The sequence below is a fragment of the Limulus polyphemus genome, unplaced genomic scaffold (genome assembly GCF_000517525.1).
Source record: "Limulus polyphemus unplaced genomic scaffold, Limulus_polyphemus-2.1.2 Scaffold345, whole genome shotgun sequence".
In the NCBI taxonomy this organism is placed as follows: domain Eukaryota; kingdom Metazoa; phylum Arthropoda; class Merostomata; order Xiphosura; family Limulidae; genus Limulus; species Limulus polyphemus.
In genome coordinates, this window is record NW_013665955.1 from 558,118 (window position 1) to 570,979 (window position 12,862).

The following is a 12,862-nucleotide window of genomic DNA, read 5'->3' on the forward strand; positions in this document are numbered from 1 at the left end:
CCCTTGGAAGTCCAGAAATATTTTTCTGTTTGTTGAGTCTGAAATTGAACTTTTTCTAGGATTTTAATGGCAGATTCAGCCCTGCAGTTACACAACATGTTACTAATTTCATGCCATTTTGTTTTTCTTATTTCTCTCAATTCATCCAATTGGCGCAAGTGTTTAGACTCTTATGGGACCAAAGGCAGTTAGTTCAGGCAATACTATCAAGCGGTTGTTGATATCATGTGATTGTTAGCATGCTGTGAAAGTAAATAAATATACATAGCCCCCATTTCCCAGTACAAGCAGTAGTGAAGGTAGGTTAGGGACACCAAAAGGTCTTTGTATATCACTGTACAGTGTTGTAGTGACGAGTAGATTAGACCTATTCTGAAACAACCTGCTAGGCCTATCGATATCACAGTGATTATTTTACTTTTATTCAATGGAAGCATCTACCTAAGTTATAGTTATTTAGTCTACTATTTTAATAATTGTACATATTAAAGTTAAACTTTAACATACATTATATAACAGACTTTGTTTTTTAGTATAAAACTGTTTCATAGCATAACCATACAACCGACTCTAAATATATTCCATTACTTTTCTGTATTGGACCTGGCTCCTATATCTGAAAATATTTGTTGAATCCTGCACTAAAGCATGTGTGTATGTCTAATCCACATTGTTTCTAGAGTATATTTATAACATCTGATAAGCATCTCCCCTGCAATGTGTACATAGTGTCTACTCATTATCTTGACTTAAAGTATGATTAAGTAGGTATTTATGGATAGCTTTCTCACTGATAACTGTTATCCCTCTATTTTCGTTATGTTCTCAGTTTAATGCTTAAACTGTATCCTCCTGACATGACTGTAAAATCTTAAACAGTATTCAAAGGTAGCATGTTTATGAATAGTTTTGTCAATTATGGTTATGAGTATTTCTCTACACTTATGTTCACGATGTTAGAAAAACACTCAGGTTCATGAAATCAGTTTAACAAAAAATTACGATACCCTATAACCCGAGAGCTTTCAAAAAGTCCACCTTCTGAAATTGCTCAGGTTATAGGTGTCGTATTTTCTCTGTACTTATGTATATTTGTTCTCAAATTTCATTACTTTTCATAAGTATGATTTTAAAGTTATATACTGCAATAATTTTTGGTGGTTCATTTTGACAGTATATTCAGTTATCATCAAAATTTCCATCAGTCTCCATTACTAACCACCATTTGTTTCTCTGTGTTCCTATAACCAGTTTCTTGAATTATCAGTGTTGCTCTAGAGTTCACCGAATATTTCCTCTGTAATGACTAAATGGAGAAGAAATTATTACCTAACCTACAAATAAAATATGAAGAACTTTAGAACCTCAGTTGTCTACCTTTCTAATAAGAAACTTGAGACTGCAACTCTAAAAAAAGGCTACTATGACACTTAACACATTTTGAGAACATATCTTGCCATCTTCAGTAAACTGCAGCATAACCTGATTTAACCATATATGTATATTTAGGTGCACTGTTTTCCAGTTGTTGGTGAAACTTTACTTTTTTTTCTTTTCAGGCTACTTGATACTTTAAGTAAAAGTTATAATTCTAAACCAATCCTCTCGCAGTAATGTTAGAGTAAAACAAGACAAACCACAAGAATGATTCTGCTTTATTTTATTAGCCAGGCTAAAATCATTTTCCACAATACCCATCCAGAAGAAACACTTGTCAAAGTGTTTATCACCTCTTACTTAATTAAACAGAGGATACGAACAAGGAATGTACAATTTTGTTCAGTGACAGTAATAAAATTGAAGTCCATTTATATTTCATCTTTTTTTTTCTTCTCCCTGTTTTAGGCACAAATGAAATTCTTCTTCTTAGGTAGATGCTAAAACCCTTATTTAAATTAAAAACTTATTAGCTGTACATTCCTTCCACTATTCTTAATCATTTTATTTTTTTCTTAGTCATCTGGGCCACAACAGTTTCTTTATGTTACAGGCGTAACACCAGCACATATCATAATTCATTGAACGGTTACATTATTAGTAAGTTTCAAAAATTATCCAAAACTTTTAAGCTGTCAAATAATTATAACAACAAATGAGAAAAAAAAAGTGTACTTATTTATATTGATTAATCCAAATAAAATTCTAGCAAATTTATTAAATGCAATGGAAGTAGTAGTGTTATATTAATTATAAGTTATGCATTAGAGATATATTAGGGGGTTGCAAAGGTATTACCAAAAGTCTGTACCCATTCCTTTAAACTCTGTGAATGATCCAGAACCAAAAACAACTCCTGATCAAAATAAACTGGTGTAGCATACATGCGTAAAACAAAATATTAAAATAACAAACTGCCACTTTTCTTATTACAACAAAATCTAGTATTTCCTTTGATTTTTCTTACGATCTTTTTTAAAGTTCTCCATTCTTAACAACATAATTTATGTGACAGATGCATAAACTTCAAAACAAATAGAAAAAAATTACACATATATATGAAGTTAATTAACAGCATGGTTCATGTTTCAAATACTTAATTCACATTCAATGTCCTTATAAAATTAAAAAAACTGCTATTCCACCATTTAAGCCATAACCAAGATTTCTTTTTTTACACAAGATAAATTACACCATTCTGAAACAGTTTTCACACACCGAACAATACTCACTGTATGTTGAGTCGCATCCACCAACATGTTTGTTTCACCTTCTCACCCCCAAAAGTAACTCAAGATCTTGAAAGTAAAATATTTATCTTGCAAAATAAGAACTAAGTTTCCTTATTCTAGATTTGTTTACCTTCTATTATTTAAAAATTAAAAACAAAAAATCCATGTCAGATAAAGTGCTGCAAAAAAACAACTTTTGTACCAAAATATGCATCTTATTTTAAATGATTAACAATGTGGATTATAAGTATACATAGTTTCACAGCTGATACTGGAAGTGAAAAATAACAATGCTAAAAAAATATTTCCAGACAAAAACTTAGCATCAAATCTTCATCGAGTTTTTCTAAGTACAATATTTATGTCTTCATTAAGTACGTTTTGGGTTTTCTGTTTGTAACTAATGTCAAAACCTTTACTCATGAATAACTGTTGATGCAACAATATCTAAATTTTTCAACTCGGGGTTAGGCAGTCAAAAGTTGCTTAGTTAAACATCTTTCTCTTTTTCGACACAAGTTTTTATTGGTTGTACATAGCAAAAATTTTGTTTATTTTATTCAAAATGTTTCACCAGGTGGCAACTGATGATGCTAGGTAAACCTGGCAAAACAATGTGAATAAAATAAATAAAAGTTTCACTATGTACAATCAATAAAAATTTGTGTTAATTTCACAAACATAGTTCTTTATAATATTTAATTCATAAAGAATAATTGGTTTTTATAAAAAAGAAAATATAAGATTGCTAAATAGTACATAAAATCAATGCACAAGCTAACATATTTTGAATTAAAAGAATAAAATAATTTCCCAGTTCTAACTTGTAAATCTCTATAGATTAATAAATGGTATATTTTTTTTTATTATGAACACAAAGGCTATGTCAGATAAAGGAAAAAAAATAGTATCTACAATTTCCTACAAAACCCCTTTTTGGTAAATTTTATGGATATAATACATAAATCACTGAACACATTATTAAAACAGGGTCAGTTTACATAATTTTGTAATAAACACCAAAATAAAGTTTGTCTCCATTGAAAGAAATTATCCATTTTCACGAACGTTTATTTATTGTAAAGGTTTTGCACACTAGAATGCTATAATAATCAGGTATGGAAAATAACTTTTTCAAAATTGTCTCAAGGATAAAAATACTTTTTATCTTGCTGTTTGTCACCCAATTCAATATATATAGTATCATACACTGCATAATAAAATATCTTAAGAAAGTTGTATATATAATTAAAGTTGCAAATAGTATATTTCTAGCATATTAAGAAGATATAATAGTAAATCGTAGGTTTCAAAAACACGATTTATGAATCTCATGTCATGATCAATAACACTTTCTGCTGGTATCCAAATCAAATGTGTTGTGTCAGTACTACCAAGTACATAAAAAAACAATAAAACTCCACAGGTGTCACAGATGCACATATATATACACACCAATCAAATGAAATCCTGTTACAATAGTTAACTGTTGGGGCCCAGAAGTAAAAAGAAAAACAAAAATTAATGATGTCAGTTCTAAAACCAAACAATGTATATTTATTTCAAGTATAGCTGACAAACTTTGCATTCTTCAAGCAGACAGCTACACAGCAGCCTCTCGGAATGGATTAAATATGCCTAGATCAAAACTTTTTGCTGTTGCCACAGCAACCATCAATCCAGCAGTAGCTTCTAAATAACATACGATTGCTGTTAATTTGCACAGTGGACTAGGTTTCCACTAACAGAGTTTTTGAGTCACAATAAATGTGTCTGAATAGTTTTGGGAGTTTCTTAGGTCCAGAGAGAAGTCCAAACGCCACTGTTTACCATCTTTCCTCTCGCTGAGTTGATTCAGTCAAGTGTAATATGGAGGTTCAGGGGAGCAACGGGGTGGAATCATTTTGAAAACATGTTTATTAATCAACACACTTAGGAAAATCCTAAGAAGTCTGATACTGTAGGCTTAAGTTTGGAGCTGCTAGTGTTGCTGTCATCATGCTCTTGTACTTCGTAGAAGTTATAGATAGAACCAAATAAAACTTTTTGACAAGTGCAAGGCTTCCTTGCTAGGCAAGTGGAGCAGTCCCAAACCTTCCGGGGACTACAGGAGTCCCAATTCAATAAACAAGGTTAATGACTAAAATTAGTTGTAATCCCATACCCATCATTTGCCAATAATCTGATGCAATGCACAAATATCTCATAGGTCGATATAAAGCGAGCTAATAAGATGCAGGGTTAACAGAACATCAAAGAGTGGACTACAGCAGTTGTTCCAAAAAGGGCAGAAAATTGACTGGCAGTTGAAACAATCAATGATATTTAGTTGCAAGTTAAAAAAAAAAAAAACACAAGTGTTGCTGCTGAACGGATATTTCACGTTGTCACATACAAGCACAATATATTGGATAAAAACATCGAACGAAGTTCACAGCCACTACAGGATGCACATGTTAATGTTCCGGTTGTCCTCTATTTCCTCGAGGCTTAAAAAAAACATGATACTTTATTACTCAGAGAAAACAGAATATAAGTCAATGACAAAAAGAAAACAATAATTCAGTATTAAAGAAAATTATACCAGAAAATATCTTCTTGATGAAGTATGTTACATCTAACTTTAAAGATTAATCCAAAACTTCTAAGTTTGCCAGCCTAAATATAATCTTTCCACATATTTCTAACACCATGTTACATGTAGAGAAAATTTCATGTTAGAATTGTACTAGCAAGCCCCAAACATTTTACATCAGATAATGTTTAATAGCATAAAGGCTAACACTATTTAGTTGCATGTTCAAACTCTCAATACATATTTCACAGAAATATACTTACTTTATCATTATATCCTATATTTTAGTTTACACTCTGCTGAAAATTGTCAGAAGATGCTCAAAGATTACATGTTCTCTCATCTAACTCAAGTTATATTGAAGCATTGAGTCAGATCTTCAGCAGTTTAATTAACCAATAAATTTCTATAATAAATAAAACTTACACTGTTTGTGATTTTGCAATATGACTTCACATGGCAAATATATAATTTGATATGCAACGTCTTGAATGTTGCAATACAGAACTGTAAATTCATGTTTTAAGTAATACAATGTTATTACATGAATGTTAGCTTTTATTCTCTCTGTCACATACAGTTAAAGAGAATAACGGGTGGGGGGGGGGTCTACATGACTGCATCAACACATTGATGGTTTTCAGAATGTCAAACATTAGAATTCAGATGACATTACCATAGTTTCCCTACAGTATTAGTGTTCATTCTTGGGGTTTGAAAAAAGTCAGTCTAATAGTTCTATTCATACATATCCAACAAAAGATTTAAACTGTCAGTTTCTTTGTTTTAGAGCAAAGCCACATTGGTCTATCTGCTCTGTCCTTTGCATGGAATCAAACCTCTAATTTAAGGGTTGTAAGTCCAAAATCTTATTGCTATCCCACTGAGTGGACATATAAACTTTCAAACAAATAACAGAATGACAATGAATAAATAAACATTTCAGTAACTTTATCTTTTTGAAACTATATAAGTAATAGCCCTTAATAAATACAGAAATGGAAGCACACTCTTTTTAACAACTACAATATTCATAATTTTTGTAGCTATACAATACATAGAGAATTTCTCATTATGTAGTAATAAATGTTAATCTAATTTTTTATAATGTATGCGAGACCACTGTGAAAACTTTGTTTTCAATTAAACAGCAAAAAAGATTATGCCATTATATATGTGTAAATATTTTTTAATCCCTTAAACTACACCGATAGTTTAAGTTTTACAATTTGCTTTATCACACGTTTTTGGCTAAATAAAAAATTTAATTTTCATTTTGCAAGTGTTCAACCAAGTATATTTATTAAGATATGACTATGAAATAGACACACGCTTGTTTAAAAATTTATTTCGAAATAAATGAAAGATAAAATCAACTGAACCATGACATTCTCACATTATAAACATCATATGATGAATACATCAACAGTTTTGTGGTATAGTTTGTAGCAAGGATTCAAACAAAAGTCTGGGTGATTTTGGAACACGCTTCACAGTTATGTATTGAATCTTTGCATTTTCCCTTTTAACTGCATAATCTGCACTTTTTCTCACTGTCTTACTACTTGAACCAATTTTGTTTGCAAATGTTTAACATCTTTAGCTTTTGGTTATTTACTTGCAACTGAAGATGGTAAAAGCTCCTTTATTACCACCAGATGTCATTTTGTTCCCAAAATATTGAGTATACAAATAAAAAGAACTTAGCAGAGTCATTTATAATGACTTAATACAAACTGTCTTATACTACCTTACAGTTTTTCTTGAACAAGGATAATATGATAATATCTGATCTTGCCTGTTGATTACACTCATATATATCAGAATTCTTGTTGTGAACATTCGTAACTTTTTTTACTGCACTTCTTTGCTGTTTGGTGGCACACATGAAGAAATAAGCTTGCTTGTCATACAGATCTATTTTGTTTAATGGCAAGTATTATTGGTTACAGAGGTAAAAACATAACGTGTGATACTAGAATTATTGTTTATCTGTTGTGCATACATCTACATGATGATGCTAAAAATGCTACTGTTTTAGTATCTAGTTGTATTTCTCTTTTATCAGCATCTTAGCAGAGATATTTTGCTAAAGTTCCATAAAAAAATCAGCATTACAGCATGGATATAAACCAGCATTTCCCAAAGTGTGGGATGTGCACATCCAGGGGGTACAAACGATTAGGTTAGAGTCAATAGTTTGGTTTGAGTTTTGAACAAAGCTACACGAGGGCTATCTGCACTAGCCATCCCTAATTTAGCAGTGTAAGATTAGAGGGAAGGCAGCTAGTCATCACCACCCACCATTAACTATTGGGCTACTCTTTTACAAACAAATAGTGGGATTGACCGTCACGTTATGATGCCCCCCACGGCTGAAAGGGTGAGCATGTTTGGTCTGACGGGGATTCGAACCTGCGACCCACAGATTGCGATTCAAGCGCCCTAACTACCTGGCCTTAGAGTCAATAGTGCAATAATGCAAAATTAAGCATTTTCGTACATTTTGTATTAATGAAAATAACACATAATTACTGGAACACAAAATTTTAATGTGTTTCCATGTATTACATCTTGTCACTGAACTCACTCTTTCACTCAGTAAAAAAAAAGAAAAAAAAAAGGTCACAGATGACGAAAGTTTGGGAAACACTGGATATAAACCACCGACTATCTAAGTGTCTTTATCATAAATATTATGCAAATTAGATAAATGTTTAAAACAAAAATATAATAATTAAATACAAAATAACTTAATGTTAAAATCAAAATTAACTGCAATAATTCTAAAACATAATGGTACAATCAGCTCATGCTCCTGGAAATCTATAAATAACAATGAAAAACGTTTCAAAGAAATTGAAACAAGAATATTAAAAAAATGCACTATTTACAATGAGAAAGATACTCATGTGCACTAGCTGGAACAAGTTCAATGTTCCATACAAACACTAGAGGGTTGAATACGTTATATTAGTTTTAAATATGCAAATCAGTAAGTAACATGACAACCACAGCCAATAAAAAGACAGTATCAGAACTACATTTTGACATTATTTTGAATTTAGTATTGATCACTTTTGGTGCAAAATATTCATACACTCAGATCAAAAAAGATATGTTCAGAGAGGAGAGTTGGAATTTCAAAGATGAGCATATTCCTTGTATTTAATGGCATTGAAAAACAAAAAAAAATATGGATCAACTTAGGACACCAGGACCATCCAGAAAGAGATCTATAACAAGTCATTCCCAAGCTATGGTAAGCAAAGTGTAATATCTTGCAACAGTGAGAATTTACAAACAAGAATGTCAGTAGCAAGGGCTATCCACTTGTGCCAGGATCAGTATACAACATAATCCAGAAGGATCTACGTATGGAAAGGAGGTCAACAGGATATCGGTTCACCAAGAGAAGGTTTCCTGCCTTATTTCCCATCAACCATCACATACCTCAAGCAGTTGGACAATGAAATAGGTATTCATGTTATTCTATATGAAGACATACTGGTCAAATTACTACAATGAGTAGTAGTGTACTTTGGACATGACAACTTTACAATGGAGCCTTTTGCAATGGAAACTATACTGCAGGGTAATTTTCAGGATGCATGGTCATCGGATAAAGCACCACTAACATAGTAAGGCTCAAAAATTGTTTTAATATAATGTACTCAACCCTCTATAATTAAAAACAAAACATTTCAAGCCATCTCAGCTCTCATCAGCCCAGCACAGTTAACAATACAGAATATTATCTAAATGAGAATTATGCATGAATTAGGTATGAACAAAATATTGGTGTAAAACTTGGTCTAAATGTACACTACTGTAATCTTTCTAAAATAAATGTACCTGCTGCTACCTTTAAGATTTAAAATGGTGTAGAATGAAATATCTATTAAATTTATTCATTGTTGTCATGGTTAGAGCACCTATTACATCGATTAATCAAAATTATGATTAAATCAATTAATACCATGAAAATATTCAACTTGTCTTTATGGTTATTCCAACCATCCAGAAAGAAGAATTTCTATTACAGGATGGTTGGAATAACCATAAAGACAAGTTGAATATTTTAATGATATTAATTGATTTAATCATAACAAGTTGATTATTTCATGATATTAATTGATTTAATCATAATTTCTATTACTGGATGGTTGGAATAACCATAAAGACCCATTGTGTAGCTTTGCACTTAGTAACAAACGTAATGGAAATATTTTGATTAATTAGGTAGTTGAAATAATTTGAAACCCATATTTCAATTAGGTGAATATTTTTATGAGTCATGAACCACTAAATGATTAAATTTAACAACTGAACAAACTTGAATTGATTGGAAATAATAATGAAACTCATAATGGCAATATTCTGATAACTTAATAATTGGAAACACCAATTTAAATTAGTTGATTATTTTCATGATATTAATTGATTTAATCATAACTTCTATTACTGGATGTTTGGAATAACCATAAAGACAAGTTGATAATTTTATGATATTAATTGATTTAATCATAACTTCTATTACTGGATGGTTGGAATAACCATAAAGACAAGTTGATTATTTTCATGATATTAATTGATTTAATCATCTTTGTGCAAGTTTTCATCGCTAATATCTTATCTATCTCGAGAGCATCTTTCTTGTTAATGTAACTGATTATGTTGTTTGTAGCATGATTTCTAAAATAATCATGTTCCAATAGTCGAAGCTGCGCAGTGATAGTAAATCTACAGTGGAAGTGATTTTCAAGTGTTTTTCGTCTACTTATGAAAAATAGCCCCTGGTAATGCAGTGATAAATCTGAGGGTTTATTGCGTTAAAAACTGGATTTCAATACACAAGTTGGGTACATCGCAAATAGCCCATTGTTTTGCTAATCAACGAACAAACACGCTACTAAGAAAGACATGGCCGCAAATATAATTTTCATAAATTCAAATCGTATCTTACGAGGTGAATGTATAAACCAAGGTACAAAAACAATTGTACATACAGCTGTTATTTTTAATATCAAAGCTATGACATATTTTGTATATGTTCTTGAAGTAATATTTTCGTGAATCTAACTTCCAATTGAATTCTGGATACAAAGTTCTTTCGAAGTAATATGTCTTACAGCCACATGATGACCCCGGCCCACTTCCACGTTCATTATGACTACAAAGTTTTAAACATAATATAAAGTTCACCGTACTTGTTGTTACTTGATAATTCACAAAACCATTGTTGTAAAACTTTATTATTTAAAATTGATAGTTCTTTGTAAAATACCTAAATTTCAACCCAATATTGGAATTCATACTTGTAACCATGGTTCTAATCCGGGTTTAAAGTTGAAGTATACAATCCTGTTTTTAACTTGTAAGTAAATTTATACTTGTAACCATGGTTCTAATCCGGGTTTAAAGTTGTGGTATACAATCCTAATTTTAACTTGTAAGTAAATATTACGTGCTTGCAATCCTGATTTTATACTGGAAGTCAAAGTATAGATGTTAGCAAGAGCCTTATTGGACGAGAACATATCAGATTTGGATGAAAATTTGCACAGATATAGCAACATATATGATACATAACTTATGAAATGCTATATTCTAACCACATTATCATGAGAAAGATGGCGGCCACTAACATGAGTGGAGCAGTATGTTAATGAGAGTATATTTTCTGTGTTAATTATTTCTACAATAATTATAGAAAACAAATATTAACAAATTTATTAACAAATCCGATAATATATATAACCTCATATGATGATAGTTGGAGAAATTTACGTCATTATATTTCCTTATGACGACTCGCCAGCTAAATATTACCGTGTATTGTCTGAGCAATAGATTTCATTTTGAACTAGCCCTCGCTTCATATAATATACTCAGCATTTGATTTAAACTACAATATTGTGATTGTGTTCTGTGTCTTCTAGTTATAGAAGATTCTGTGACAAAGCATGTGAATAGGATAGTCTGTGAGGTAAACAGAAAAACAATCATATTATGCAACTCAGAGGCACAGGTGGAGGATATAACTGACAGAGCTGGTGATATAATAAAGGGGCTAGCAGAGATGCTGTTTTTGATGTAGGGAAAAGTAGGCCAGAGGAGCTAATTAATAAGTACAAAGGGTGGATAAAGGCATTTAAAGAAAAAGGTCATAACTTAATTGTGTCAGGGATACTGTCGAGAATTAATTGTGGGGATGAAATTATGAGTGGGTCACTAAGGCTAAATGCTAGGCTTAGGTTGATATGTAAGGATTAACAGATTGGCTGGTTGAACTTGTGGGATCAGTTCAATGGGAGAAGGGTGCTTTTTGAAATGGATCGTTTACATTTAAATAGAGTAGGAGCTGGCTTGTGTGCAAGGGCTAGTAACTCAGCTGTAAGAGTAGTTTCAAAATAAAACTAGACAGTGGTGTGGGTCAGGATAAACTAAATGCAAAACAATAAGCTGTAAAGAACAGTGTAAGTACACGAAATGAGTATAGAAGTAACATAAGATAACGTTTTGTGACAACATGGGACCTATTGGTCCATCTCGGCTGTTCCATCCTCTCAACTAAATCAAAATAAATAAATTTAAAAAAATCTTAAAGCCAGCCCTTATCATTCATATACTTATCAAGATTTTTCTTCAACTCGCTTAAATTTACTGCTTCCACAACATCTGAAGGCAACCCATTTCAAAAACCAACCACCCTATTAGAAAAATAAAATTGTCTTAGCTGACGTAGTTCTAAGAACAAGTGTAATTGTTACTATTTTAACGATAGAAGTATAAGAAATAGGATAGATGGCTGTAGGGCACTAGTAGAAATGGAGGATTTTGATATAATGGGAATAACTGAAACATGGTTAAATGTAGATGATTTTAATGACATAAATTTATTTGAAATGGATGATTATAGGTTATTATGGATAAATTACTGAAGAGAGAGGAAGGTGGCTTTATATGTAAAATATGAGTTACATCCTGTTGAAGTTGAAGATATCAAATATAATAGCAAGGAGACAGAATGCATTTGGGTTTCTATTAGCGGATATAAAAGGAAAAGGCTTTTAATGAGAATTTTTTACAAACCACCAGATGATACTGACGAAATTAGTGAGAAGTTTTACCGTAGGATTAAAATTTCAGCTGTTAATGACGTCATAATTATGGGTGATTTTAATTTCAGGCGTATAGATTGGTAAATACTAGAGTCAAGCTATGAGGTAGAAAGTTTCTAGAAAGTGTTAAGATGGTTTTCTTCACCAATTTGTCAAGGAACTTAATAGAAACAATGATATTTTAGATTTATTGTTAACTTCAAATATGTAAATTGTTGAGAGGGTGGAAATTGGGGAACATCTGGGTGCAAGTGATCATTGCTCTTTTAGGTTCGATGTTTTGCTGCATATAGAGATCAGGAATAATTATATTTTGGCTACAAATTTTGAAGGAATGCTACAAAAATTATGTGTTTGTGAATTGGGCAGCTGACTTATTTGGAGACACTGATCTAGTGTGGAAAAATATTAAAGATAAGTTTTGAAATATTCAAGCTAAACATATTCCTTAAAAAAAGGAAATGGTGTCTGCAAGTAAAAAACCAGGTTGGCTT

The 12,862-nt window shown here is 31.4% G+C and overlaps 1 protein-coding gene across 3 annotated transcripts in view; it reads right to left on the minus strand.

Annotated features, from left to right (window-relative positions):
• Nucleotides 1–1,645: 1,645 nt before the first annotated feature.
• The window catches only part of LOC106457562 (YTH domain-containing family protein 3-like), a 30,772-nt gene continuing 19,555 nt past the window's right edge, over nucleotides 1,646–12,862 (minus strand). For all 3 annotated transcript variants that reach the window (XR_001290715.2, XM_013916994.2, XM_013916995.2), the window contains one exon: nucleotides 1,646–5,158. Coding sequence is in view for 1 of the 3 variants with exons in the window: in XM_013916994.2 (XP_013772448.1) it covers nucleotides 5,126–5,158 (33 nt within the window). In the remaining 2 variants the exon portion in view is untranslated. The remainder of the gene's footprint in view (nucleotides 5,159–12,862) is intronic.